Raw genomic sequence first — 26,863 nt, 5'->3', positions numbered from 1 at the left:
CTGTAACAAGGTTTCAGAAAGAACACTAGTTTTAGATTTTCTAGAACTGTAAGGCATCATGAAAAGTAAAATAAAAATCTGGACAAGAAGTTGTAACAAATTCTGACAAGTTTAATTTCTCCTTCATAAATAACACTGAACAAGCATCGTACAGTGATAAATAATATTTATACACTGTAAAATTCTCTGTATTACAAAATACAGTATATGTGTAATGCACTTGATACAGATAGGGAAGTATTGTGTTTCATAGCACCGAACATGACCCTTGAGTTGACCCAATAATCACACTGCCCTTCTCTCAGGTGTGTAGTTAAATACCAGGTTCAGGTCCTGTGTGGGTGTCTATGAAACATACTTCCCTCAGGAATCAGTTGTTGCATAACTATATCTAAAGTTAAGTAGAGCCCACCTGTGAAGAACCAAAGCCTTTAGTGAAAATCACCAATTTTCCCACAATCTTTAATTCCAGTTGAGAGGCTATAATATGATAGGGTGTATAGAGTGGCCGATCAAGTTTTGTGTGTTTGATTTTTGCATTAAACATGGTGTAACATCCACTTCTCTTCCCCATCCAAGCAGAACGACTTCCTAAATAGCACTTTTTGGGGGGGAGAGACTCTGTAAGGTGACATTAAAAAACATGTTCTAATCAAAAATAGGGAAAAAAAAGAAAAATTTCCATATTTTCAAAAGATTGTGAAGTGTGGAAAAATAGTTTTTTTGGAACTCTAGCAGCCATAAACATCCTCTTCCATGGTAGGTTTTTAATTTGACTCCTAAACTTGGAGCGTTTCAGTCTGATGCTGAATTAGGGAGACACAGGATCTCTAAATATTTTTAAATCTAGGGACTCTCTAAACAAAGTGCTACAAAACTGAGCAAGCCGCTTTCATCAACAGTTTCTTTCACATCAGAGGCAGCGCAGACATTTCCATCAGAGGCAGCAGGAGGTAAAAGGCAGGTTGAACACTGTAACACAAACCTAGGAATGATGACAATTTTACAGTGAAATACAGGTAGACTTACAACTCAAATTATTTTTCCTTTCTTTTAAACAAACAGATCTTCAACAAGGGGGCTGAACAACACTTGGCTAAAGATCTTACGGATGTAATAAAATATTTTTCTTTTTTTTTTGCTTTTCACTGTCAAACATTATTGCTAATTTCAAACAGGAAGGGGCCCTTAAACCTACACTTAGCATGAAAAGAACTAACAGCCTTTCAGAGCGCTGACAGCGTGGAATGCGTCTGGACAAACATTGATTCTGACCTTTAGAGAAAAAGTTTGTACAAAAACTAAACTGAAAAGCAAAGGAAATTCTACCAGCATTACAAAACAGGTTCATGGGGGATATAGAGATGGATATTTAATATAGGAGCCCTTATTATTACTCAACCAGACGTTGTCTGGGGAGCAGTATCACAATAAATGTAAAAAGAAAACGCAGTATCACATTCATCATGTAGTGTCCACGTTAGGTTCGATTGTCAACTACAGTCACATCCAGTTCTACTTTTCTCCAACAAACCCTCATTTCTAAATACGCTCATATGGAAATCATGTTAGTCTGTTGGACTGTGCAAAAGAATCTATACCATTAGAATTTGTTGTATTAAACTAAAAATCACAAAAATGGTTCACTGGTAATGTCTACCAACACAAAGTAATTAAGTAAAACATTGTTGTATTAATTTATGGCACATAAAAAATAAAATTTTCTCAAGCTAGCTTACTCACCTGTAAGTAAAACCTAAAACGTACTTAGGTTTGTGTTATTTAGTATGCATGAGAGCATTTCTGATTAGTTTGGTTTCAGCACTGAATATGACATTCATGCCCCCTTTTCATGATCGCTTCAAGGTGTATTGCACTGAATTGTCAAATTTAAATAAAAAATTATTTAATAATCCTTTACGTATATACTCTCACAGCTATGTTAGAAAATGTAAAAAAAGCCAATGTGAAACAAGACAAAAATTAAATGAAAGTTTAACAGGACGTCTCACTTTCCAGCAGCAGAACAAGCTGTATCTCCTGGCAGAAACATTCCTGAGTTTCCTGATATGAAACATACTCTTCATCCAGCTGCTTTTACATGTACAAAACCATCTCCAGGCACTCGTAGCCGATTCAGCTGATGTGGTCATAAACCAGTAGAAATCACATAATCGGAGAGGCCATTAATGCTCACTGAGAGCTTATCTTCCTTTTTTTTTATAGTCCAAAAATAAGACACTTAAAAAAATTAACTGGACTAAATAGGCAAATCATCCAAAAATCCCAATAATGCCCTTAGTTTTTAATATTGTAAAAGAGCACTGGAAGTAGACAACCATAATCACCAGATATAAAACAAAAACAGCGTTTGAAATAAAGGTGCATAGGTTGGCATTCCTTTGACACGGAAATGGAAAATCAGTTCCTTGGTTCTCTAGAAAGCTCCAGATTGCACATTCATAATATCATCAGGCAGTTAATGCCTGGAAATCTTTTACACCCCCCTCTGAGATTTCTAAATATTATAATTTCATTGACATCTCCCGTAACAGCTGATGTTCAAAAGTACCAAAGCAGAAAAACTGAGTACAAAACTTCTGTGATGATGTACCGCAAAACCATTTTCACAGCACCAATTCATCAGCGGTGCGTTGTCCTGCATGTTTAAGACGCTTTCAGGGTTTTCCTCACATGGGTGGTCAAAAATCAGATGTCATGATGAAAATGATAAAAAAAAAAAAAAAATGCCACCAGCATGCTCTGGACACCGTCTGAAGTTCCCCTAGGCAACATAGTCTTACGAGTCAGTGACCAAGTCATGAGGGCTTTCGGCACGTGCAGTCAGTTGAGGTCACACCACGTTGATGCAGTTTCCGCTGCCAGCTGTCGCCCTCTTGCTGCAGTAGCTGAAGCTGCTGTGATTGGTGGAGGAGCCGTTCATGTGCGATGATTTCAGCTCCATCTGGCAGGCAGCGATGGCTGCATTCAGCTCGACCTGAGCCCGATGCACGACGTAGAACATCAGGCCGATGCTGATGATGACCTGTAGAGATAAAACAGCAAAAAAGCTTTTTGTTTACTTATAGCTGTAGTCATGGCTCTTTATAAGACACGGCAATTTATATTCACAGGTGTATCTGAACACAGTTTGGCTTTTTTTAAATAATTTTTTAATTCTTGTAAGAAATAAATCAATTCTTGTAGATGTTTGGCATTATTGTTCACCATTCTGACATCAGCTAGATGAATTTCTTTGCCCATTCTTTTGTAGGCCGCTAGAAATGCAAGGGTTTTCTAATGGTGTTGCCCAATTCATTTTTCTCCCACATTTCCTTTGGATTCAAATATGAAATTTGACTTGGCCCTTTAATAACCCTTTATTTCCTCTCTTTGAGACATTTCTTGGTGGATTTGATAGGATGCTTTGTATAATCGTCCTACAGAACAGCCCATCAAATGTTTGCAGTATCTTTCTGATTGTTGACAGGTGCACCAACAGCAGCCAGAGTTTCCCACAGATCCTGAGATGACATTTTTGGTCTCAGTTTACAACATCGTTCTAGATTATTACTTAAGTCAATGGTTTATTAAAAATCTTTTTTTGTCCTGTTCCTCTTCAAAGGTTCAGTGGCACGCTAGTGAAGAAGCAGTACAAAGCACTGATTCAGAGGCCTTTTATTTTTAATACTGTACAGAAAGAACTTTAATGTGCTGCTGTTGAAACTAATGATATGGATTAAGTTGGAAAGTCAAAATCTGTCGAGGATGCATTTTGATTTTACAACAAATAAAATAGAGAGTTGAATATGTTGGAGGTCAAACACTTGATTTGCATCAATAGGGAGTTGATTAAAGTTGTTAAGATCAATTTAAAGAACTAGAATAAAACATCAACCTCTCTTTGACAACTTGTGTGGTTAAACTATAGTGGTGGCACAGATTCAATTTTTTTACATGCCATTTAAATATCTATGATTATGACAGATTTTACACATGACTACAGTATGGGAAACTTGTTAAACCTGAACATGATATGAATAAACACGAGTGTGGTCCAGAGCTGTGTATTCAGTTAGTTAAATTTATTTACAAACCATCAACTCCCGACAAAAGTTACCTTTATGTACTAGACAAGTCTGGGGAAAAACCCTTCTAACAAGAAGAGATGTGCAGCAGAACATTACAGCAGATTATTCAGCTTTACGCATCACTGCTATGTAAATATTGTTCTTAGAAGAAAGGGACAGGCTGTTGTCTCTGAATACCTGGCAAGATTTTCACTGCTGTCATTACAACTCAGAATTGAAAAGAGAACAAGAATGCTAGAGCTCATTATCCACCCTTTACTTCTTTGTATAAGACATCTGCTATCTCCTGCTTTTGTGTGCTAGCAGCTGCCAGGGTTGTGTCAATAAAAATAATAGTCGTCCTGGTGTCATTCCAGTGCGCGTGTGGACGTCTAGTTTGTCTTATTCTGGCTTGGACTGCAAAGGATAAAAGAATAAACAATCCACACCAAGCAAAGATCAAAGCAATGAAAAGCAGTTAAGCAGGACGAATGTGATGAAAGATTAGAAGTTCAATACGTGAAACTGAAACTGAACAAAATAAATAACAAGAAATTTGGGCAAAAATTAAAGGAAATCCAAGCTATTGTACTGAATATCATTTTACACAGTGTTGAGTCTCAGTACAAATGATAAAATAACAAAACAAAACAAAACATGAGGCGCCTGAGAAGCAAAGCAAACATACTATAATGAAAAGAGGACTTCTATAGGGACAGCCTTCCTGAAAGGAACTCAAGCATATGCACATCAGTTGCTGCTAAGTCATATATTAACACCACACCTTGTCATTAATAGTTGATTGTTATTGACTTTTTTTTTATTAAATCATCAGCAGCTTACCTGCAGGCTGAAGACAAAGTATCCACTGATGCTCTGCTCAGCAATGACGTCCTCCATAGTCCGAAGCGTGGTGCCCAGGTAGGAGTTGAGAAGCTGCGTGGGCAACAGACCCACAGAGGAGGCCACCAGGTAGTTTGGCAAGGACACATCTGTGATCTTGAAATAGAAGCAGACAAGATAAAAGTTCAAAATAACTGTCTAACGGATGTGTGAATTTATGCCCCAATTTACACAGTATATGAACATGCTTCAGAAAGAAATTAAGCCTCTTTTTACTTGTGATGCTTTGTGCTTGTTAAAGGAATCATGAGTGTTGGACTAAGATAATACACTTATTCAAACTCCAGCTGATTGAGCATCAAGAAATCAAAAAGTTTTAAACTGTGTTGCAGGTTATTCCTTTATTCAGCCCTACATTGCAGATGGTCTTCAACAATGTTAACAGCGCAAAAGACAAAGAAAGAAAAAAGGAAAGTTTTAGGAAACCCAAAGGTATGAAGACTCAGGGTGCCCTTGGTATTTTATGATACTGACAGTGCAACATATTGTTTTAAAAGGGGTGCCCATAAGGTTTAGAGGATTATTCCTTTAGTGTGTGCACATATGTGACCACATGGGTTTGGAGACAGGGAGGGGGGTGCAGCTTAAAGAGAGTGGTAGCCTAGTGGTCAGAGAAGTGGATTTGCGGCTAGAAGATCCAGGTTCAAGTATGCACAAACTAGCAACAAAGATAAATCACTGTGAGCCCGTGTGCAAGGTCCATTAACCCCCAACTGCTACCCAGGCACAGTACACAGCTGCCTGGTGAAGGGACAAAAGTAGAAGCTAATCTTGGTTTGTTTATGTGAATTCTAAATTAAGTGACTAGGAGGGGGTGAGGAAAACACCCAGAAGGGTCCAGAAATTGAATTAAATTTTATGAGATTAAAGTTGTATAAAAAACAAGAAGGAAGATAATTTAGCACTTAGCTAAAAATTTTGTTCATTTTCAAATGCTTCTTTCAGATATTCAGAAAAAGACTGTAATGATTCAGAACTGATTTGTGTGCAAAAATAAGGGCAGTAAAGTATGCATTGCAGGAAACTAGAATTAATACATAGAATAAACAAACAAGGTATGCGTTGGGTTAACCAAAAATACAATATAAAAAATAGCAATTTTGCAACAACTCAAACACAATCAGGCCCCTCGTTATACTGTAACTATGAAAATGAGTCCTTCCTGTAACACAGCTGCAAAAACCTGTCAAATTATGAGATTTTCTCTGTGGTCAACCACCTTATGATCCCACACACAGCTATCCAATGCTAATGCACTGTTATGGGTTCTGCTCAAAATTAATTCACGGTGTAAACCATGTTTATATGTCTTCAGCTTTGTCTGGAAGTATATCCTCCTAAGCTGCATTACTTTAGTTAATGCATATACTTCGCAAAATAGGATGTTTTTCTTTAGGCAAGGCAAGGCAAGGCAGTTTATTTGTATAGCACATTTCATGTACAGGACAATTCAAAGTGCTTTACATAAAACAAAGACATTACAGATATTTAGAATAGTAAAAGGCATCAACTCATAATCAACACATAATCACAATAAAATAATAAATTACATTAAAATGATTAAAAGCAAGATAAGTTAAAAAAAAAGGTACCGTGCAGATTTCATGCATAGGCGCATGAGAAAAGAAAAGTTTTTAACCTGGATTTAAAAATGTCTACATTTGGGGAAAGTTTAATCTCCACTGGCAGTTTGTTCCATTTGTTTGCAGCATAACAGCTAAATGCTGCTTCTCCATGTTTAGTCTGGACTCTGGCCTGGACTAGTTGACCAGAGTCTTTGGACCTAAGAGCTCTGCTAGGTTTATATTCTCTGAACATATCACAGATGTATTCTGGGCCTAAACCATTCTGGGATTTGTAAATGATCAGAAGGGTTTTAAAATCTATTCTGTGACTGACTGGAAGCCAGTGTAAAGATTTTAAAACTGGTGTGATGTGTTCAGATCTCTTAGTCCTGGTTAAAACTCTAGCAGCAGCGTTCTGGATGAGCTGCAGATGTTTAATGCTCTTTTTAGGAAGTCCTGTTAAAAGACCATTACAGTAATCCAGTCTACTGGAGATGAATGCATGGATGAGTTTCTCTTGGTCTTTCTGGGAGACTAAACTTTTAATTCTGTTGATGTTTCTGAGCTGGTAAAAAGCTGTCTTAGTGACAGCTTTGATATGGCTGCTGAAAGTCAGATCTGAGTCTATCAACACTCCCAGGTTACGAACTTGGTTGGTAATTTTAAGAGCCCGAGTCTCCAGGTGTTTACCAATGCTGACCCTCTTCTCTTTGCTACCAAACAGAATAATCTCAGTTTTGTCTTCATTTAATTGTAGGAAATTCTCCCTCATCCAGGTGTTTATTTGCTCCAGACACTGACACATTAAGTCTATTGGACTGCAGTCATCTGGTGACAGAGACACATAAAGTTGTGTATCATCTGCATAACTTTGATAACTAATGCTATATTTTTGTAATATTTTACCCAAAGGGAGCATATACAAGTTGAACAGAAGAGGTCCAAGGACTGACCCTTGGGGGACTCCACAAGTCATGGCCACTCGCTCGGATTCATAGCTGCCGATCGTAACAAAATAACTCCGGCCTTCTAAATAGGACCTGAACCAGTTAAGAACCGCTCCAGAAAGTCCAACCCAGTTTTCCAGCCTGTGCAACAGGATTCTGTGATCTACAGTATCAAACGCAGCACTGAGATCCAACAGAACCAGGACTGATACTTGACCAGAATCGGTATTCAACCTAATGTCATTTAACACTTTGACCAGAGCTGTTTCAGTGCTGTGATGAGGTCGGAAGCCGGACTGAAATTTATCAAGATTTCCACTTTCATTTAAAAAGTCATTAAGCTGGTGAAATACAACTTTTTCAATAATCTTGGAAATAAAAGAGAGGTTAGAGACAGGTCTATAGTTGTTCATTATAGAGGCGTCTAGAGTCCTTTTCTTTAGGAGTGGCTTAATAGCAGCTATCTTTAGTGACTGGGGAAAAATGCCTGATGCCAGTGAGCTGTTAACTATCAGTAGGAGATCACTTTCTACTGAGGTAAAAACAGTTTTTAAAAAGTCGGATGGTATCATGTCCAGAGTGCATGTTGTTGATTTCAAATGCCAAACTGTTTCTTGTAGGACTTTTAAATTCACCATTTTAAATTGTGACATGACATCAGAATTATTTCCGGGTTTTAGACACAGACTAATTTTCTTGTTTGACTGTGTGGAATTAATATTTTGCCTAATTGTTTTAATTTTTTGGCTAAAAAAGTTTGCAAATTGGTTGCATTTCTCAGTGGAAAGGAGCTCAGGGCTTATCTGTTTAGGAGGATTTGTAAGTTTTTCAATCATAGCAAACAGAGTGCGAGAATTGTTGACATTCCTGTTAATCATTTCAGATAAATGCAGCTCTCTGGCCTTGCACAGCTCATTGTTATAGTTACGTAGGCTTTGTTTGTACAGCTCATAGTAAATTTGAAGTTTATTTTTCCGCCATTTCCGCTCAGTTTTTCTGCATTCTCTTTTTAGGCTGGTAACCACAGTGGTGTTTCTCCATGGTGTTTTCTGTTTGCTCAAGTTGCTCTTGATTCTTATCGGTGCAACAGCATCCATTACATTCAAGATTTTCAGATTGAAATGATCCAGGAGTCCATCAACTGACTCTGCACTGGTTGTTGGTAACATCGCTATGGCCTCCACAAACTTAGCACTTGTTCTTTCATTAATGTACCTCTTCCTAACGGAGAAGCAGGTTGGTTGAACATTCTGAGTGATCAGTAAATCAAACAAAATACAAAAATGGTCAGACAAGGCCAAGTCAGTGACCGCAACAGAAGAAATATCAACACCCTTTGAAATAACCAGGTCCAGAATGTGACCTCGAATGTGGGTCGGTTGTTTAACATGTTGCCACAAACCAAACATGTCCAATATGGAACAAAATTCCTTGACATTACCATCCGTCATGTTATCTATGTGAATGTTAAAATCCCCAGTTAAGATGAAATGGTTAAAATCAGTAGAGATAACCGACAATAATTCAGAAAATTCATCAATAAAATTTACACAGTGTCCTGGACGTCTGTAGATGATTAGAAATAGGACTTTAGGAATGCCCCTTAAAATAAAACTAAGATATTCAAAAGAAGTAAAATCACCAAATGACATTTCTTTACACTGGAATGAATCTTTAAATAAGGCTGCTTCCTATAATTTGTGGAACAATAATAAAATTTGAAACCTCCTGGTTAAACAAATAGGTGCAATTACCTTGATTTAGGAGCATACGTCACGCTCTGTGTATCATTTAATATGTTGGCTCGGTCACCTAAAAACAAACAAATATCTCTGTTGCTGTCACCCTTGATCCCTTGATTAACTGATGACTTAAGCTGCAGTGTGACAGCTGTGTGCGAATGTGACCTTGGCACTATTTGCACTGTGACTAGACTGTGGCTGATAGCAATGTGTCAGGGGGTGTAGCATGGTGCAGCGTGTGCCAAAACGTTATCAGGGCTTAAAAACACATATGCTAGATCCAACCCAAGTGTCTCATAGCAACAATAAACCCTAAACCATCCACTGTTATGACACTACGCCCTGATAATAGCAATGCTTACAAATCAAAAGCAACAGATGTTATCAAAACTTCTAGATCAGGTTGTTGTTGAGCTGTTTTTTTTACATAGCATTCCTGCTTCTAAACAATACTGTAAGTTCTTCTTCCTTGAAATATGAGCACTGATGAGTCAACACAAAATGCTTTCAGTTGATCTCTGAAAGATGTGTGAGCTAGAGAGGAAAAGGAATGCAGTCTCTTTCTCTGAGCCGTCATCCCTGACTTGTGTAGCAGCAGTTCACTGAAGTCCCACCCAGGAATCTCTGCAGTTGTCTCAGAGAAGGGCGAGTTTGGTATTTTTATAACCATGCAGAGAATTCCCACTGAACATCCTACTTGCTTCTGCAAGTCTGTGTATCTGCAAATTCAAATAGAAAAAAAAATTCCCCATCATGTGCTTGACCTGATTTATTCAAAGAAGCAGCAATGTAAGTATAAGTTTGTGCTCATAAACAAAATAGTAAGTACTGGATCTTGACTGCGTTGCAAATTTCAGCCACTGTGATTTTTCTTTTTGGTCTAGACCCACACATTTGTCATAATGAAGGGTGAATCAAAGCGTGTGATTTAAAGTTGCATGTTTCCTTGTAGTTAGGATCCTATAAATCACATCCTAATTGTTTTATCTGCTTATTAAGATAAAAAAAGACAGAACCAGGCTAGCGACTAGCACAACTATAATAAAATCCATGTGGCCAGCTGAATATGCCCACTCGTCCTCGCAAACATTCTCCCTGAGCTGTCCCATTATTTTGCAACTACTGCAGTCTCTGGGTCGTTTAGGGTTACCTGCTATATTGTAGCACCATCCACTTCAGCAGAAACAAGCAGGGGGCTCGGTGAAATGTAGCCTCACCCACAAAAAACTGCTTACCAAGGGCAGAGCAGACAAGATATAATTCCACCATGGGCCGGTGTGAGCCTAGAAGTTGCCACTCACGGTTAGTTACGCTCTTTACTGTTGAGGATACAATCATAACGATCCAGCTCAGCCACCAGTGAGGTGAATTACAAGGTTTACAGTGAGAGCTTGAGCTGGGTTTAAAAGCCCTCTGGACTGGGAGGTGAAAATGTTGTAGAGGAGGCAGATAGAGAAGGGGCTTCATCTTATTAGCCTTCTTCTATCAGGGCTGGGGAAGACTCCACACTGACATTTACAACCCTAACTGGAATAGAGTTTCACACCAAAGCTTTGTGTGTGGCAACAGCCCTGCTCTTTCTCTAGTTTATTACAGCATGAACATCAGTTTAGTTATCTTTTTATTAGAAATTCCAGTCACCATAGACCACAAACTTCTAAATATTTTACAACCTGAAACAGGGCCGGTTCTAGGAATGCATACATGAGGGGGCAGGCATAAATTTGAAGGGGGCACTATGAGTACATACTTCAGCATTTTCTTGTTGTTGTTTTTTAAGTGTTTCTTTAACGGAACTGTGCTGTTAGTGGAGTCCAACTTCAAAGAAATGGATTGCACTTTGTCAGGCCTCTACTCTAAGACCTGTCCAGCTTGGGTGTCCCACCTGAAACCAAAGCTCCTGCTGGTATAGCTCTTAGAGTCACTGAGGCACGCAAACCCCCTGACCACAATAAGGTGGCAATCCCTCAGGGGGGGAACAGAAAATATCAATAACAAAATGAAGTAAGAAAAAAGAAAAGAATGATCCATTATCAAAGCTTTAACAACCAACAAAATAACAATTGCCCTATTGGACAGCCATTAGATGTCTAAGCATTTTGAATAAATTTGAAACTAATAACAATAAACTCAACTATCTGTGTGTTTGTTTCTGTCTGTATATAGACCATAATGATTAAAGAATCAGCACTACCTTTTTTAAAAGCTCTAAAAAATGGATGCATCATGCAGGAGGACTGAATGAAACTTTCCAAAGTGGGTTTTGTGGCCGGAGTTTTTTTTTTTTCTAACTACAACTCTCCAAGATCGGAAATGCACATTGTCGTCTGTTTAAGCTGAGGCATACATGAAGCTCTGAGCTGAGCTGCTGAAAGCAGCGGGAATGTAGAGTGAAACTTTCTGTTATTTTTTTCTTCAAACTAGCATGCTGAACTAAAGGCTGGGCGGAGCTTGAGGGGTCTCATATGCGCAGCTCGTTTTCCCTCAGTCTGTATTGTACCGAGGAGGCAGTCACATCTATGGCCCGTGCGTGATTGATCACTGCTCCTACTAACAGGCGTAGACACGTTTAAATAGAACAGAAACAAACCCCAGTTGACAGAATAGATGCAATAAATACGTCTGTTATTATAAGTATTTATTCAGTATCGCTACAACACATTTAACAGAGCTTTACTCTATAAGTTTTACCGCTGGAGCTCAGCAGCCGCTCTCTCTACGAGGGGGAGAAATATGACACCGCAAGATCAGGCTGTATGTCAACTCATTTGCATACTAAACACTGATTGGTTGTTTTCTGTGGTGGTGGGAAGGACTTGTTGAAGACAGTACAATGGATCCTGTGAAGCTCCGACACACAGAGTTCAGTACAGAGGGGGAGAGAGCGTTTGGAGAGATTTGCCCATTTCGGCGCATTTGATTGAGGGGGCAGAATGTTTGTTTGAGGGGGCACTGCCCCCTCTTGCCCCTGCGTAAAGCCGGCCTTGACCTGAAAGCACAAACTTGATAAATCTGCATTCGAATATCTGAGAAAAGTTATTTATAGCAATTGAAGATGTGATTCACTAAACAATTCAATCTAATATCCTTCTGACTTATTTTTATATTACATAATTTAATGAGTTTTATCTTTTGTCCTGTTAAATGAATTACTATGTTTGCCAGCTAGTTATCGGTCTATATAGTTTAGCAATTCTTTGTGAACCTGAACAGTGAAGTTTCAGGCCTGTTAGATGCCAATTTAGATTAGGATTTTATTGCATTTGGTAAACAAGTATAAATTAGTATTTTAATAAAGGTAAAAGATGCACAGGTAACCAGCCTAACAGCAGTATCAGTTTGCTGAGTGCAATAGTCAAATAAGATAACAATCACTGGCAGAAATGTAAGTGGTGAGTCCTGGGTGCATTGCATTGACTTTGCCCTGAAACTGATAAGATGTGTTTGCTTTTCATTTTATTGCGGAAAAATAATGGCAATTTGTTGGGCTAAGCTCTGAAAAGTCATTGAATTGGAAGTGTTATAACAGGCTAAAAAGACCTAAAAAAATAATATTTGAATTATTTATGAAAAAACTTATGTATTATAATAAAAATAAAAAATAATTACATCAGTCAGAACTCCGTGAACCTAAGACTATGTGACATGTTTGTTAATCTGCAAAACCTTAAAGATCCCAAAGGAACTCTGAGAAGTCAGGAGAAATGAGTCAAACACAGACAAGCAGCTGTCTGAAGCCGAGACCAACCAGCAGAAATATGATGAATGCAAGTGGCAAATAACAAAATATGACACATCTTTGTAGGACTTTGTTCACCAAGCTCCAAATCTGTATTTCACAAGTTTGTAAATTAGATTACCTTGTAACTTTACCCTAACAAACTGATGCAAGTCACAGTGACATGAGTTAAACAACACTGTTCAAACCGTGTCCCTCTGGCACAAACACCTCTACAGGGTGGAACAAAGACGGCAAAAACTGTGACTGCGTTTGAAGCTTCACCGGTGACCCTGACATGAGAGGGACATTTCAACCTTTGGACACAAAGATACAGTATGTCGCAACTTCCCAGCCTAAGGCATGAACAAATGAAAAACAGATGCTATTTAAATCAGTCAGGCAAAAGAAAACCATCTGCTTGATCTGTGGTATGTCCTGTTCACCAAAGAAACCTACTATCAGGTAGACTGCTGAGCATACTGTGGAAATAACACATGAAAAATGTCAAAACTGAGCATTTTAAAAACATGTGGAGCTTCAGTTTAATTTGCACTGTAATCCACAGACTATCATAACAGCCTGAAAAACAGGTTCAGTGTAAAACGTGCACATAACAAAATGAAGACATAGCTCATTACTGTCCATTCAAACAGATAAGCACATATTTGGAAGAGCACCTCAGCTCTCCCAAACTGCTTTTTTTTTTCCAATTCCATTTTTTCTATTTTGAGATATCAGCCAAAGCAAAAGTGCAGCATAAACATGTACAGCCAGCAGTGAATCTTGTGCTTGTTAAACAGCTGATTACTCAGATGATCTCATCTCACTTATCCAGAGGGGCAACGGTCATTTAGAAAAGAAATCTTACATAAAAAAAAATCATGCAATATCCAAGTCTACAATGCTAATAAACCAGATTTTCTTCTGTTTAATGTAAATATAGACAATTACAGGAATATTTGATCTAGAATTAAAGAATACTAATATGAAATGCACCAAAAAAACCTACATCTGCAATTAATAACAAATATAATGTTCTCTTTCTCTATAAAGTTTATTTAAGCTCTAATACATGAAGCTTTAATACATCTTATGATCTGAATCAGGTTCACAAGAGATTTTTATTCGAGGGTGGTGAGAGTGAGTTTATTGGACTGTCAAAACTTAACATAGATGAGAAATGTCCAAGTAAATCATTCACCACATGCTCAACTGGTTTTGCTCCACACAATTACAGTGCTTATATAGTTTTTTCCTCTTCCTGCCTAGCCTGTGCTTCAAGCACTTCATGCTGTAAGCTATCAATGCCTTTCAAGCTCCCCACTTTGCATCTACTTCTGAATGTTTGTGCTAATGTTGGTTTTTGCTCTGGAGCAGCAGTTTGAATTCCTAGTTTCGCTACAAAGAATTGATCTTTCTGTTCCTTAACCCAGGACTCTTGTCCTATGTAACGCTCATCTCAGTCATTTTTTCATGGTTTTTCTGACATTTGTGTTAATGTCTACACAGACAGTTTCATCTTCAAATTCATATATATAAACAGTGTTAGTTCCTGCTGCTTGTATGCACAATGATAAACTGTGACAGTGGAGTTATTTGATTATATACTGATGATAAACACAAGCTAACTCTTGACACAATCCGCTATTGTTCAAAATCAGACAATATTTTATGCAACACCAGAATCTAAAAATAGCAATTATTTAATCATATAACGCTCAAAACCATACGAAATATACAAGAAGTAAACAGGATATTTTAAAGGGACATGTATCCATCTGAAAATGTGGTACTAGTGAAGCCATTCCAGCTCCACATGAGGGGTGCTCTCTATTCTTGTCTAACTAAAAGCTGTTGTTTTAAGAGTTTTGCTTTAGTCATTTCAAAGGTCTAAGCCTGAGCGGGCTATTCAAGGTTCAAGATAACCCACAGGTCATTCAGTTCTTTAATCATTTATCATTTAATCATACTTTCCAAGCTTATGGATCTACCAGTTAATATCATGCAGTAAGAGATCTTTTGCAGCTTTAACAGTTGGCGGTATCAATGAGTTGACTGAGAAGGATAATCGGCAGGAATAAATTATTCATGAAATATATGAAGGTCAAGGCCTTAGGTTAAGTGTAGGAATGCATAGAAAAGCAATATCTTGACAGTGCTTAACTGAAATGCTTGGAAAAAAACTTAACCTTATGTACCTTTCCTACCATGTTAAAACCAGAATTATTATTTCAATAGGATTCTGACACCAGTGGGATTCGTTTTACAGGAGTATCCACTTCATTTATGTGAAGTGGGTGAAGAGGAATGAGCTTTTTTCTCTGAGGACTGGCCTTCTATTTTTATTTCCACTAATATGATGTCCTGCCTTTGGCATTGAAGTAACATGACAACTATTATGTCCAATGTCCTCAGTTCTTCACTGTTAAAATAGTAGTGGCTGTTCCTGAATGGCCTTTGTCTAGTAATAATTTCCCTCGAGTGTCAGCTGGCCTAGCAATAAGAGTTTCATTTCACTTCTCTCTAAAATAAAAAAGGTCACAGGTTTAATTGTCAGGACTGCAAATGACTTGTTGAAATATGTGGGATGAGTGCTGTGTCTAGCTTGTCCAGAGTTGCATCCTTTGTATTACAAGCTATAGCTTTACATGACATGTGACATGTGTAATGTCTTTCTGATGATAAAAAGGAGAATCCAGTGATAAGGTTTTCATACTTACCGAGAAAACTGCATTTTGGAGCCCAAATGGTATGGGGGTGAGTCTGGCTAAGGCCACAATTTTGAGTCCACTTCCTCCTTCCACCACTCGTATTACAGCACTGAGCTGTTCACTGTTCCCAACTTTGTTCAGCACCCAGTCAGTCAATAACCGTTTGCACACCAGGTGTGCCACAAAGGTCCCTATTAAAACTCCCACCATAACTAGTCCCATTCCCAGCACAAAGCCATAGAGGTAGCCAGCTGCCACATTAAGAACAATATATCCCCATCCACATGGAAAGGACACAATTATCAACCCAACTATAAACAGCATGGCTCCAACAAAGCTGTCCAAGCTCTCCACCCAGAGCAGGAGATCCTTGAGGTATTGCCGCACAAGGGCAACCGAGGAGAAGCACACAGCAGTCAGGATGCATGCCAGCAGGGCACTCTTGAAGCAGAAGGTGGTGATACAACACGGATGTCTGAACTCTCCATTGCTGGTGAAAGCCGCTCCACTTGTGTCGATGATAACCTCAGGGTCCCCATCTGACTTCCCTATGCCGACCCCTCTCTCATCAAAGGCACTGCATATTAGGATGTCAATTTTGTCACAGTCATCTGTGGTAGTTCTCTGCAGCCAGCGGTTCAGCTGAATCTGCATCTTGCCCACTGCATGCTTTACAAGCTTGGTGAACAGCTGCACAGTCGTGCCCCCTGACATTGACATGATGGCCCTCCAACAAGCCCTGGGGACCAGCAGCAGGGCACAGATGACCTGTCCGACCTGGAGACAGCTATGATGTAAAGTTTCCAGACAGATTTTATATCCAGCTCAAGTCCATGAGGCCGAGGCTGCTTATCTATTGAGCTTTATTGGAGACAACAAATATAAACTTTGTTAATGACGACGATGATGACTTCACCAACAGTAACCCATTGATGTGCTGCTCTGACGGCGAAGGTGTAGAAAGACGAGAAGGTAGACGTCCCTCTCCACTGCCATTGCATGAATAGCTTGATCTGGCAATGTTTATCTTGGATACACTAGCTGGGTAATGTGCCAGTCCAGAGACTTGAAGTTGTAGGTTCTGCAATTGTCTCCAACACACGCCATATTCAGAGTTGTCATCATTCGGCTCCGGACAAGGTTGAGTTAAAAGATGAAAAAAAGCTCCTAGGACCGGAGAAAGACGGGCTCTGAGGACAGGGCCAATATGGCAAGGAAAAAGCCTGTGCATGAAGTTTAACACTTCTTCAGCATTTTCATTCAGCTAACCCACTAGCACAAATTCCTGCAAGGCTAATCGACTCCCGTCGTTAGCTAACCAGCTCGGTGTATACATAAAGTCCAGCGTTGCATTTCAGAGACTAAACCGCCGTTACTGACTCAAGCTCCTCTTCTCACGCGCTCCACAGCGGGAAAAGATGGAAAGGAAAAAAAACAAGCTAGAGACATCAATTTGTCCTCGCGCCGCTTGCAAGGTGTTGTTTTGTCTCGTCGACCTCATTCCACGGTGGATAGTGCTGCTAATGTCGCTGTAAAAGCTATTCATACCGACCACTGTTTGTGTCCCAGAATGCCAAGTAACCTCAGCCCACATGAGCCATCGTTTACTGTTCTGAACCAATCAGAAAGCTTCAAGAGTCATCGCGAGAATTCGCGAGGTTCCTCGACAAGTTGTGTTTGTTTTTAATCTATTCTGTCAGCCACCATGCTACTGCCACATAAGCAGAAGGAATAACACTCTGATTTAAGCAGACAATTTTGAAAAAATGAATAAATAGATATCTAAAAATAAATAAATATATTTTATTTAAATAACTCAATCATTTTTATTCCTTCTTTCTCCCCGTTCTAACTTTGGGTTATATGCTTATTGCACAATAATCTATCTGTCTCTCACCAAAACAGTGTTGAGAACCAAGTCTAAGCTCCTGTTTTCATCAACAACAAAAACCTCAGAGTAGCTCACTTTCTTTGAGCTACTCTGCATATCACCTCCCAACAGAGTGCACTAATTCACAAAGAAAGAAAGAAAGAAAGAAAGAAAGAAAGAAAGAAAGAAAGAAAGAAAGAAAGAAAGAAAGACAGACATAATCTTTAGTCATTCCTTAAAGAAATAATTTTGTAGGTAAATGATATTTAAGAAAATAAAATTTTACATAGGCCTGTGAGGTAATAGCAGCTTGTCTTGAACACGTCCTGCCTTTCACCTGATCACATGCATTGTACTGGATTGTTACTAAAACAGATTAAAATTGAATTTGCATTGATTTTTTTATCCCACAATTTATTGGCTGCTAATTTTATTTCAAATCTTAATATGTAAAAAATAAAGCTTTAGTGAGACAACTAAGAGCAAGGAAACTATCCTAATAAGGTATAATGAAAAAGAGATTAATAAAAATAAATAGGCAATATATGTGAATAACAGTTTGAAGAATTGAAATTGTAACATGACAATGAAGAAAATAAGCTATAGGTAAACCCCTTTAATGGGAAATAGATGTTTTATAAAGATTAAATAAAACCAATATAATTTCAACCTGCTCTATAACCATAGGAGATATAATATGTAAAAAAAGTTTAGATAAATAACCATTATTCTCTAGTTTGTGAGCATACAGTAGCCCAAAGTAAAAGATCCTGTCCTGCAAGTTTAGCATAAATTCATAATGTGGGGAGTGAAGCAGACAATATGTGCGTTCATGCATCTACTTCTGTTGCTGCTTCTCCCAGCTGAGAGATGATAGTCCTTAAAAAAAGAACTTGGTCTCCTCTTTACTATGAGACTTTTTTAATTGATTATAGTAACTTTTTTATCCTTAAAATGTTTTTTCTTCTTCTTCTTTCATACATTTAGTTAAGCTGTGTTTGTGTGCTACCAAAGCAGACCACTAGATGGAACTAAAGTACAGTTTTCCAATTAGTCCAAGCTGCAGCCTGCAGGATGGTTTAATTGATTTTCTCAACAGAATGACACGAGCCAAATACTATCTAGCTCCTTGGAAATTAATGATAGTTCACATTAAAATCAAATCGATTATATGATTTAGTCAAGAAAAAAAAATATTAAATGCACTGATGGAAAAATCAAATCTTTTTTTAACATCAAATCTTTTGTTAAAGTCTGAAACTAGGCTATTTAGCTTCATGAAACACAATTTATAATCCTAGGAGCATATTAATAAGGATCCAATTTTAAGGGGGAAGTATTGTTACTGAGGATAAGGTTACTATCTAAGCAAATTTAAAACAGCCTTTCACTCTTAAAAACTGCCACTAATGATGAAGATCACATTTTGTAAAACTTCCTAAGGGGGAGAATGTCTAAGGACATCGTTTAAATTAAGCTGAATCGACCTTTTATGTGGCCTTTGTACCTTGCATAAAAAACTTTTCTATATATAGCACTCCTGTCTTGTCATATTTGTGCTGCTCATTTGGCTACAAATGCCATACACATCTCCCTTTCCTACAGTGACGCTTTATGAAGATCGTTGACAAAAGCCATATTTTATTAGTGATCTGTGAGGAGAAGTTTGTGAACTCTGTCTTAAAGGTTAGAGCAGAAGAAAAGCAATTGATGCTTTGATGCTGAGTTGAGATCTGTGTGTAAAGGCAGAGATAGGCAGTCAACATCTTACAGGAAGTCTGCTAGAAATAAAAGCAGCCAGCTGGACAAAATCTAGGTGTTTGCTCCCATTATGCAAAAAAAGAAAGAAACTTGACATGAGTTTCAGGAGACTAATTAAAAGAATTTTGTGTATTTAAATGTGAGTGATGAATAGAGCAGAAAATACTTTGAGCTTGCTCTATGACGCTTTAGTTTGAAATTTGTGTGTTTCCATCTCAGTTTACAGCAGCAAAGAGTCTCCGTTTGTCTTCTCCCACCAGTAACTGTGATCAGCGTTAAGAGGCGCACGCGAACACATTCCTCTGCAGTTTACAAGGGAAGCCACACTGTGGATGATGGATTGCTCGGAAGAGGTTCCGACTGTATCTGAGGAGCCCAGCATTCAACTAGAGCTTAAAAAGGGAATGTCAATTTTTATTGATGTGAGTATGTATTTTCCTGCACTTTAAGGGAAATGCTAATCAGCGCTCCTTTTGATCTTTAAGTGCAACAACTTAAAATGTGTTTTACATGTAAAATGTTCTTTAGTCTTTATAAGATGATTTTAAAAAGTTAACCTTCACACACTTGCCACATTTGTGGCTTTTCGGATTTTTTTATGTTTTAAAAAAGCATGACATTTTTATTGCCATTGAAATCAATTAATAGGCATGGCTGACATTTACTGAGCAATTTGTTGTTGGATTTCAAAGGAAAACAAAGCATTTTCGTGTTATTGTTCATGAGAAGATATGAAGTTATGACTGAGCAAAAAATGCATTTAGTTTGATTAAGCGTGATTCTTTTTCACCTGAATCTGGCTCAAATTAAATAAAAACAATATTAATAATAAAAACAGAATAGACACATACAGAATTTTTATTATCTAAAATATTTTTTGAAATAACGACAAATGCTGAAATTTGGGCCATTTGATTCATAGATCTCCAACCCAAATGAGTATACCAAGAGATTTTAAATATTAAAATCACTTGGTTGATGTATTTGAGCTGATGATCTTCTCCCAGGAGCTTTATCTGTCATGCCTTGTGCCTCTTATCCACCACCTCATTATATATCACTCATTCATGCATGCTTTCATTCACTTGTGATGTCTTCAACAAAGACTTACTGGCTGGTAGCCAGTGGCTGCCTTCATGTTCAAAGGGAAGGCAGGTAAGGTTGCAAAGGTGGAAACCATTTCAAATGTCTCACTGATGTCGAACAGATCCCCTGACATGGAGAGACAGGGGAATAAGCAATGCCTTACTTTCTAGGCGTGCTGGGTGACAGACGGCTATTTTTTGACATTTACAGATCTTCAATCTCAGCCAGTTTAGTTGTGTGTCAGAAAAGAAATAGACTTCAAATTCTGGGAAACTTTAGATGTTTCAATATTGCTGCTGCACTCAGTAGTATTTATACTACTTTTATTATCATATTTTATTCATTGCATGTTAGATTAATTAGCTGTAGTATGAAATGGTATCATATGAGGTCATAGTTCTTCCACTAATGACAGTGTAAATATTAATTTAAATAAACTATAATGTGGGCAGATGTTATCATGAGATATACTGTAAGTCTAGAGATAGCATTTTTCAAAACTATGGAGAAGACAGCTTAGTTGGAGACTTCCCAGACAACATATCTCTTTTTAGGAGTGGATGATGGCTTTAAACATTTGGGTATTTTAATAACTAAAATATTGGCAAACATTTTTAATGAAAATTCCCTCCCCTTGGTTTGTATAGTTGAGGAAGACTTTAAAAGATGGTTGTCTTTACACCTGTCGTTAGTGGGCAGGGTAAACCTCATGAAAATGTCTGTTTAGCCAAAGTTCCTTTACCTCTTTTAACATATATTCTAGTACTTATTTCTAAAAGGTTTTTTGTTAAATTGGAAAAATCTATATTGCAATTCCTCCCGACTAGTAAGCCTATGCATATGCAGAAAAAGATATTGTAGCCAGCTGCCTAAGCAGATAGGGGGCCTTTCGCTCCCTAATTTTGTACATTACCACTGAGCTGCTGACATTCATAAACTCTTATACTGGACAGTCAAAGTTGTTATCAGTGACCCTGCTTGGGTTCACTGAAACCTCTTCATCTCAGGTCTCTTTGCGAGCGTGGCTGTGCTCTTCACTCTCTGGGCTAGCCACTGAAATCAATCCAGTGGTCAATCAGTCACCCTAAAAGCTGGATACAATTTATTTATGCTCCAGTATTCCATAATCACAATTTCAAACCATCTATTTCAGACTCCACACGGGCATGGTGACTATTAATTATCTCTGTTAATGAAACTTTCATGTTCTTTACTGACCTGTCGACCAAATTTATCTCCCCTTATCTCATCTTTTCTGTTCTTTTTCAAATCAGCCACTTTGTCCAGAAAAGCTATCCGAACTTCCCAAACCTCCTCCAACAGACCTTAATAGATCCTCTTCTTTTGGTAAACCCCATTAGAGAGGAATTATTTCCCAACAAGACCTAGGGCTCAATCTTGAAGAAGATCAATGGAACAATATTTTTAAATTGGTACAAAACTCCCCTATCTGTGCCAGACATGAGCAAAGTCAGACACAGGACTTATTATAATAATCATAGATTGTCAAAAATGTATCCAAATGCTGCAGATGCCTGTAATGAATGGAAAATTGAAATTGTGAGCACTAATTGTTTTATATAAGTAAATGTTCTTCCCTGTCCTCAGAGGACAAGTTGTATTGCTGATGCTCAACAAACATAATATGGAAAAATAAATATGAAGCAGCTACTCATGATTCATTTCTTTGCTGATAATTATTATTATTATTATATTAATATTATCCATATTATTGTAATGGTGAACTGTTAGAATTTTGAATACTTTATTTATTTTAAATTGTCTATTTATTTGGGTGTAGTACACAGTGGTCTAGATATTTGATGAGATAAGAGAACTAGACTGATTTGCTTGTTTTATAGACAGATAAGAGCTAGAATATGGTGGATGTACATTTTCTAGTAGTGTTTTTGTTTGTTTTTTTAGCCTGTTTGGAGCTAAAAGTCCTCTCATCTGAGAAAGTCCACAAATGAAAAGATTTATAGTTTTAACTTAAAATGTAGATCTTGAAAGTGTAAATTTCTTCTGTGGTGCTAAATGTCCAAATTCTCCACAAGTGAAACTATGCTATGAAGGAAAAAGTGGGTAATGCTATTTTTAGGCTGGTGGTTTGAGCAGTTTAAAGCTGATGTGGTCATTGCCACTGTCTCTTTCATCTCCTCTGGGCTCTAGGGCAGCATGATCAATAATTCAAAGACACACAATTTTTGCAAGTGTGATCAATGATCCCTTTACTTGCATGCAACATGCACTAACACAGACACACTTATCTTAACTTTGATGTGTCACCTTTTATGACATCCCTCTTCTCCTCTTTCTTGTTGCAGATTTTGCGGCGGGCAGATAAAAACGGTACGTGCCCGAACATCCAGCTCCTTCCAGACAGACACATGCTTTTCTGTCTCAAGTGTTACTTCAACCCGGATTTCTAATGTGCGACAACAGATGTACTTTCTCAATGAAATTCTGATCATGACTCTCCGCCGATGCTTTCAGTTTCCATGGAAACAGGAAACTGACCGTGCCCGCTGAGATTCTGTTTCAGAGCATTATTGACGAAAAACATAACAAATTTGCACAATTTAGAGACACTTTTATCATTGCAGTCCATATCAAATGACTTGGAGATGCTTACTTTGAGGTACAAGGCAAATTCTACCTGTTCTTTCACGGGTAACATGTTCATCTGACATAGGACTCAGGTCCAAAAATACACAGGTTATTTTCACATTAACAAGGGAGAGCAGACAACAAAGCACAAATTCATGAAACTCAATAAATAACTCAGTGAATATCTTTTTTTTATTGGCACATGGACCTTATATTTTAATTGTTTGATTTATTCCATTAAATCAGGTAGAGATAGTGTTCTTCCGTCATTAGTGAGGATACATGATTGCAATGTTTTTAGTTGCTAATGCACAGCTACAAGATCAATAACATATGGCACAGGTCAGTGAAGCAAGGGGATCAAATAATTAAGTTGCAGCCAAGAGTTAATGAGTCCTGGGTACTAGCCGTGTCTTAATGACGTGTGGCTTCTAATTTCTGTGCACATTTGTTTACTGAAAACATTAAGAGATTAATTTTAATGGTGCCGTCATGGTTTATGTGTTTTTGGGGTTTTTGTTTCCTTGTTTTTTGTTTTTGCTTTTCTGAGTTTTGGGTTTTCTGTGTATATTTTTTTAATAATCCCATGATGCTCCTTGATTAATATTACTTTTCTGCGTGTAGTTCAGACCTGCTTTCAGTTCATTTCTCAAGACATGCCACCAAGTCACTGTTCTGATTTTCTGTGTTCAGCTTGTTTGTTTTGGCTTCTTCTTGAATGTTATAGATTTCCTTTCAACTTTAGCATCTTTGGTTCTGATTTAGTCCAATGATTTTTTTTTATCTGTGTCTTCACCTGCCTGTCTCTGGTGAGTCTGCATCTCTATTACTTTTACCGTGACATGTTCTGTCACTCCAATTTACTTAATCTGCTGCTTAAAATGTACATGAAAAAAAATGCAGACAAACGCAGACTTCAGGAAACAGGAGCTGGAGGGTCACTGGAGTTTATGGATACATGTTGCATGATAAATACCTGAAAAATGCGATCTGGACTGGAATTGAGCCTTTTTTTTAGGTGATTATTAAATACTTAGAGCCCTAGGTAAAACAGTTTCCCACAAATCAGCATATAGCTCAAAAATATGAAGAATTTATTGATTTTAATTTATTAACTGAAAATTTAAATGAAACAGAGATTGACAGGATATCATATCTTTACTCGAAAGAAGTCTCTAGTGTTGCAGCAGCACACGCATGAATAAATACCACCACAAAAACTTTCTGAAAAACCTTCCTGATTTTTCTTTTAAAATTCTACTCATCTTGAATTGGATGGTAGAAGCATGTTTAAAAAATATGACGGGCATGTTTTTGTGTATGTTGCATCATCTCTTCTTTTAACTGTCTGTAAACTGAGGAGACCATTTTTTGTATTTCTGTTGTATCTTTGTTTGATCATAGAAAGCAGCAAATGTTGCTCCAAAATCTGACATTCATTCATTCAGTGTTAATGGTGCCTTTAATGACATGTGAGTTATCCATCCCATGTCATCACAGATGTAGGTGTTTGAAATGTGGGCTGATGACAAGCCGTATGACGGCGCTTTTCTTGTAACATAGAGGGAACAAGGTATTTTATTTAAAGATATAAAAAATAATAATTATAATCAGCATAGAGAAAGTGGCTGTGTATTTATGAGTTTTTCTTTTCTTCATAGTTCACTTTAAATTCATATCTGCTGATGCAGCTATGAACATTGTTAACTGACAAAGATCTTTAGAAGTATTTTGAATCCATGCAGTGATTTCCACTACAGAAACTTGTATATTTTTTGATGCAGCGATGCCTGCAGGCTTGAGGATCACAGCCTTTCAGTCCCCCATCTTTGTATGTTTTGAATCCTTTATTTATGTACTGGTGATGATGAATGAGGATGAAATCTCTAAATTCTTTGCAAATTTTGGTATGTTCATTTTCCCACAGTCTTTCTCAGAGAGGTGAATCCCTCCCCAGCTCCAATTTCTCTAATTCTACTAATGTGTTGCCAATTAATTGGAAGATCATTCATTCATTTGTTTTTTCTGTTTGTTTATCATTTATTGATTTTCATTATAACAACATCTCACAGGTTTTATTGTCCCTGCCTCAACTTATTCACTATGTGTTGCTATATCATAAAATGCTAAATGTGAATATATATTCTTTTAAAACAGAAAAAGAAGAAGAAATATCATATTTTTTTTTAGTGTCACATTTAGTGTTTTTGTCATTTTATTGTATTTAATTAAATTAGGATTTAAAATTATATTTAAAAAAATGTTAATTCTGTTATTTACAAAAGCTTCTCAACTCTTGTATTAAGAGTCTTCTGATCAGTTATTTTACTATGATTTTGTTTATGAACAGATATGTATGTATCCCAAGCTAACACACACCATAAACTATTTTCTGGCTCACACTTTAAAAATAGTAATATATCAAATAGCTATAGTGTCTCTAAGTAGCAGAACACATCAAATAAGCAAAAATATTTAAGAAAAGTAAAATTTTGTGTTTTTGATTTTTATTGTTTTACACTTGAAGTTTTTGGTAAAAATTTAAGCTCATGGCCTGTAAGAGCCAGAGTGGAAAATAACTGGACTTGCTTTTTATTTGAACTCTTAAGATGACCAAAAATAGCTTGTCATCATTATTCACATGGCATGACATGCTCAATTATCCATTAAACATCCATCCCACGCTGGGAGTGATTTAAGGTCTTTTCACACAGCACAAGTCATTCTCATGTGTTGGTTTTCAGTATCAACATTTATTTATCAAACCAGTTTCAAGCTTGCTTCTAACACATCAATAGTGAGTTACATTTATGTGCATCTTTTTCTCACAGCATCTAAAGCAACATGACATAAGTATTGAACATCACCTCCACAGCAGCTCAGCAATGGAAGGTTTAAGATCAGCCACCTCATGTCCACATAAATAGAAAGACACTGCTGGAGGCAGAGCTGCTTGAGTTGTCAGTGGTTTTCTGTCTGCATTCTGCCATTTAATGTGCAGCTCCTTCTTTTAATTTCTGTTTATTTTTCTCTCATGAATATTTTGTTTTCTATCTGCTTTTTTCAAACCATAATAGAAAAAGCTTCACAACATACCACTGACTAATTGCTTATGATTCAGTTAATGTTATTTTAGTCTAATGGGAGAAATGGTGATGAGCCTGCTTGGTGTTGTTTTCTTAAATAAAAAAAAAAAAAAAAAAACAACTGTTTCCCTTTATTTTTATTGCTCTCTTTTTTCACTGGAAGGAATTTTATGCCATTTTTAGTCAGTGCAGACGTTTTATTTCATAACAATCTACATATTTTGTGAGCCATTTGTAGTCACCTTCAATTTAGGACTGACATATTTAACTAACATTATTTCTTTAAAAGTAAGGAAATTATATCTTGACTGACCCCAAACCTTCTTTATGTCCAACACACCTGGAGACAGAAACCAAAATGTTTCTAAAATGTCTTGACACTGTATTGAGAGGATTTGTGATTTTTGTTCCCAGATGATGGAAAACTGTCCTTTGATGAATTCAAATCCTACTTTTCTGATGGAGTCCTGACAGCCGAGGAACTGAAGGAACTCTTCCACACGATTGATACTCACAACACAGAGTGAGTCACATAATTGCTTCATCTTTTAGACAATCTATCAAAACATAGAGGACAGAGCTGAGATATGAGCAGACAGGTAAAATGTTAGATTTAGCTTTCATAGGTGCTTTACTATATATGTTATTAGGCCACCTTTAGAATTTTTTTTACACTTTTTTCTTTCAAATGTTGAGGAACCAGAGACCATTTAAAATGATGCGATCACCTCTTTCATACAGATGAGGCTTGTGTGAGATGACATTTGCTTTAAGTATGTGCACATATCACC

At 37.3% G+C, this 26,863-nt stretch overlaps 2 protein-coding genes across 2 annotated transcripts in view; one reads left to right on the top strand and one right to left on the bottom strand.

Annotated features, from left to right (window-relative positions):
• Window positions 1–90: 90 nt before the first annotated feature.
• Window positions 91–17,229, bottom strand: tmem64 (transmembrane protein 64). The gene is made up of 3 exons (XM_042011638.1): window positions 15,669–17,229; window positions 4,914–5,069; window positions 91–3,046 (listed from the first exon to the last, which is right to left on the bottom strand). The coding sequence occupies exons 1-3, from the start codon at window positions 16,377–16,379 to the stop codon at window positions 2,855–2,857; spliced, it is 1,059 nt and encodes a 352-aa protein (XP_041867572.1). The 5' UTR covers window positions 16,380–17,229; the 3' UTR covers window positions 91–2,854.
• Window positions 17,230–19,573: 2,344 nt separating this feature from the next.
• necab1 (N-terminal EF-hand calcium binding protein 1) overlaps window positions 19,574–26,863 on the top strand; it is a 44,023-nt gene continuing 36,733 nt past the window's right edge. The window contains exons 1-3 of the mRNA XM_042012437.1: window positions 19,574–19,712; window positions 22,704–22,728; window positions 26,487–26,595. Of these exons, the coding sequence (XP_041868371.1) occupies window positions 19,623–19,712; window positions 22,704–22,728; window positions 26,487–26,595 (224 nt within the window). The 5' untranslated portion in view covers window positions 19,574–19,622. The remainder of the gene's footprint in view (window positions 19,713–22,703; window positions 22,729–26,486; window positions 26,596–26,863) is intronic.

The sequence above is a fragment of the Melanotaenia boesemani genome, chromosome 17 (genome assembly GCF_017639745.1).
Source record: "Melanotaenia boesemani isolate fMelBoe1 chromosome 17, fMelBoe1.pri, whole genome shotgun sequence".
Taxonomy (NCBI): Eukaryota; Metazoa; Chordata; class Actinopteri; order Atheriniformes; family Melanotaeniidae; genus Melanotaenia; species Melanotaenia boesemani.
The sequence above is the reverse complement of the archived record's forward strand: the minus strand, read 5'-3'. Positions and strand labels throughout refer to the sequence as shown.

Bases quoted from the DNA above. Each gene is read 5' to 3' on its own strand.
- tmem64 (XM_042011638.1), bottom strand. From the start codon at position 16,379: ATGTCAATGTCAGGGGGCACGACTGTGCAGCTGTTCACCAAGCTTGTA. The intron at 5,070-15,668 runs GTAAGTATGAAA...TTCTATTTCAAG, and splicing joins TCCAAAATGCAGTTTTCTCG to ATCACAGATGTGTCCTTGCC. The intron at 3,047-4,913 runs GTAAGCTGCTGA...TTATCTCTACAG, and splicing joins ACTTTGTCTTCAGCCTGCAG to GTCATCATCAGCATCGGCCT.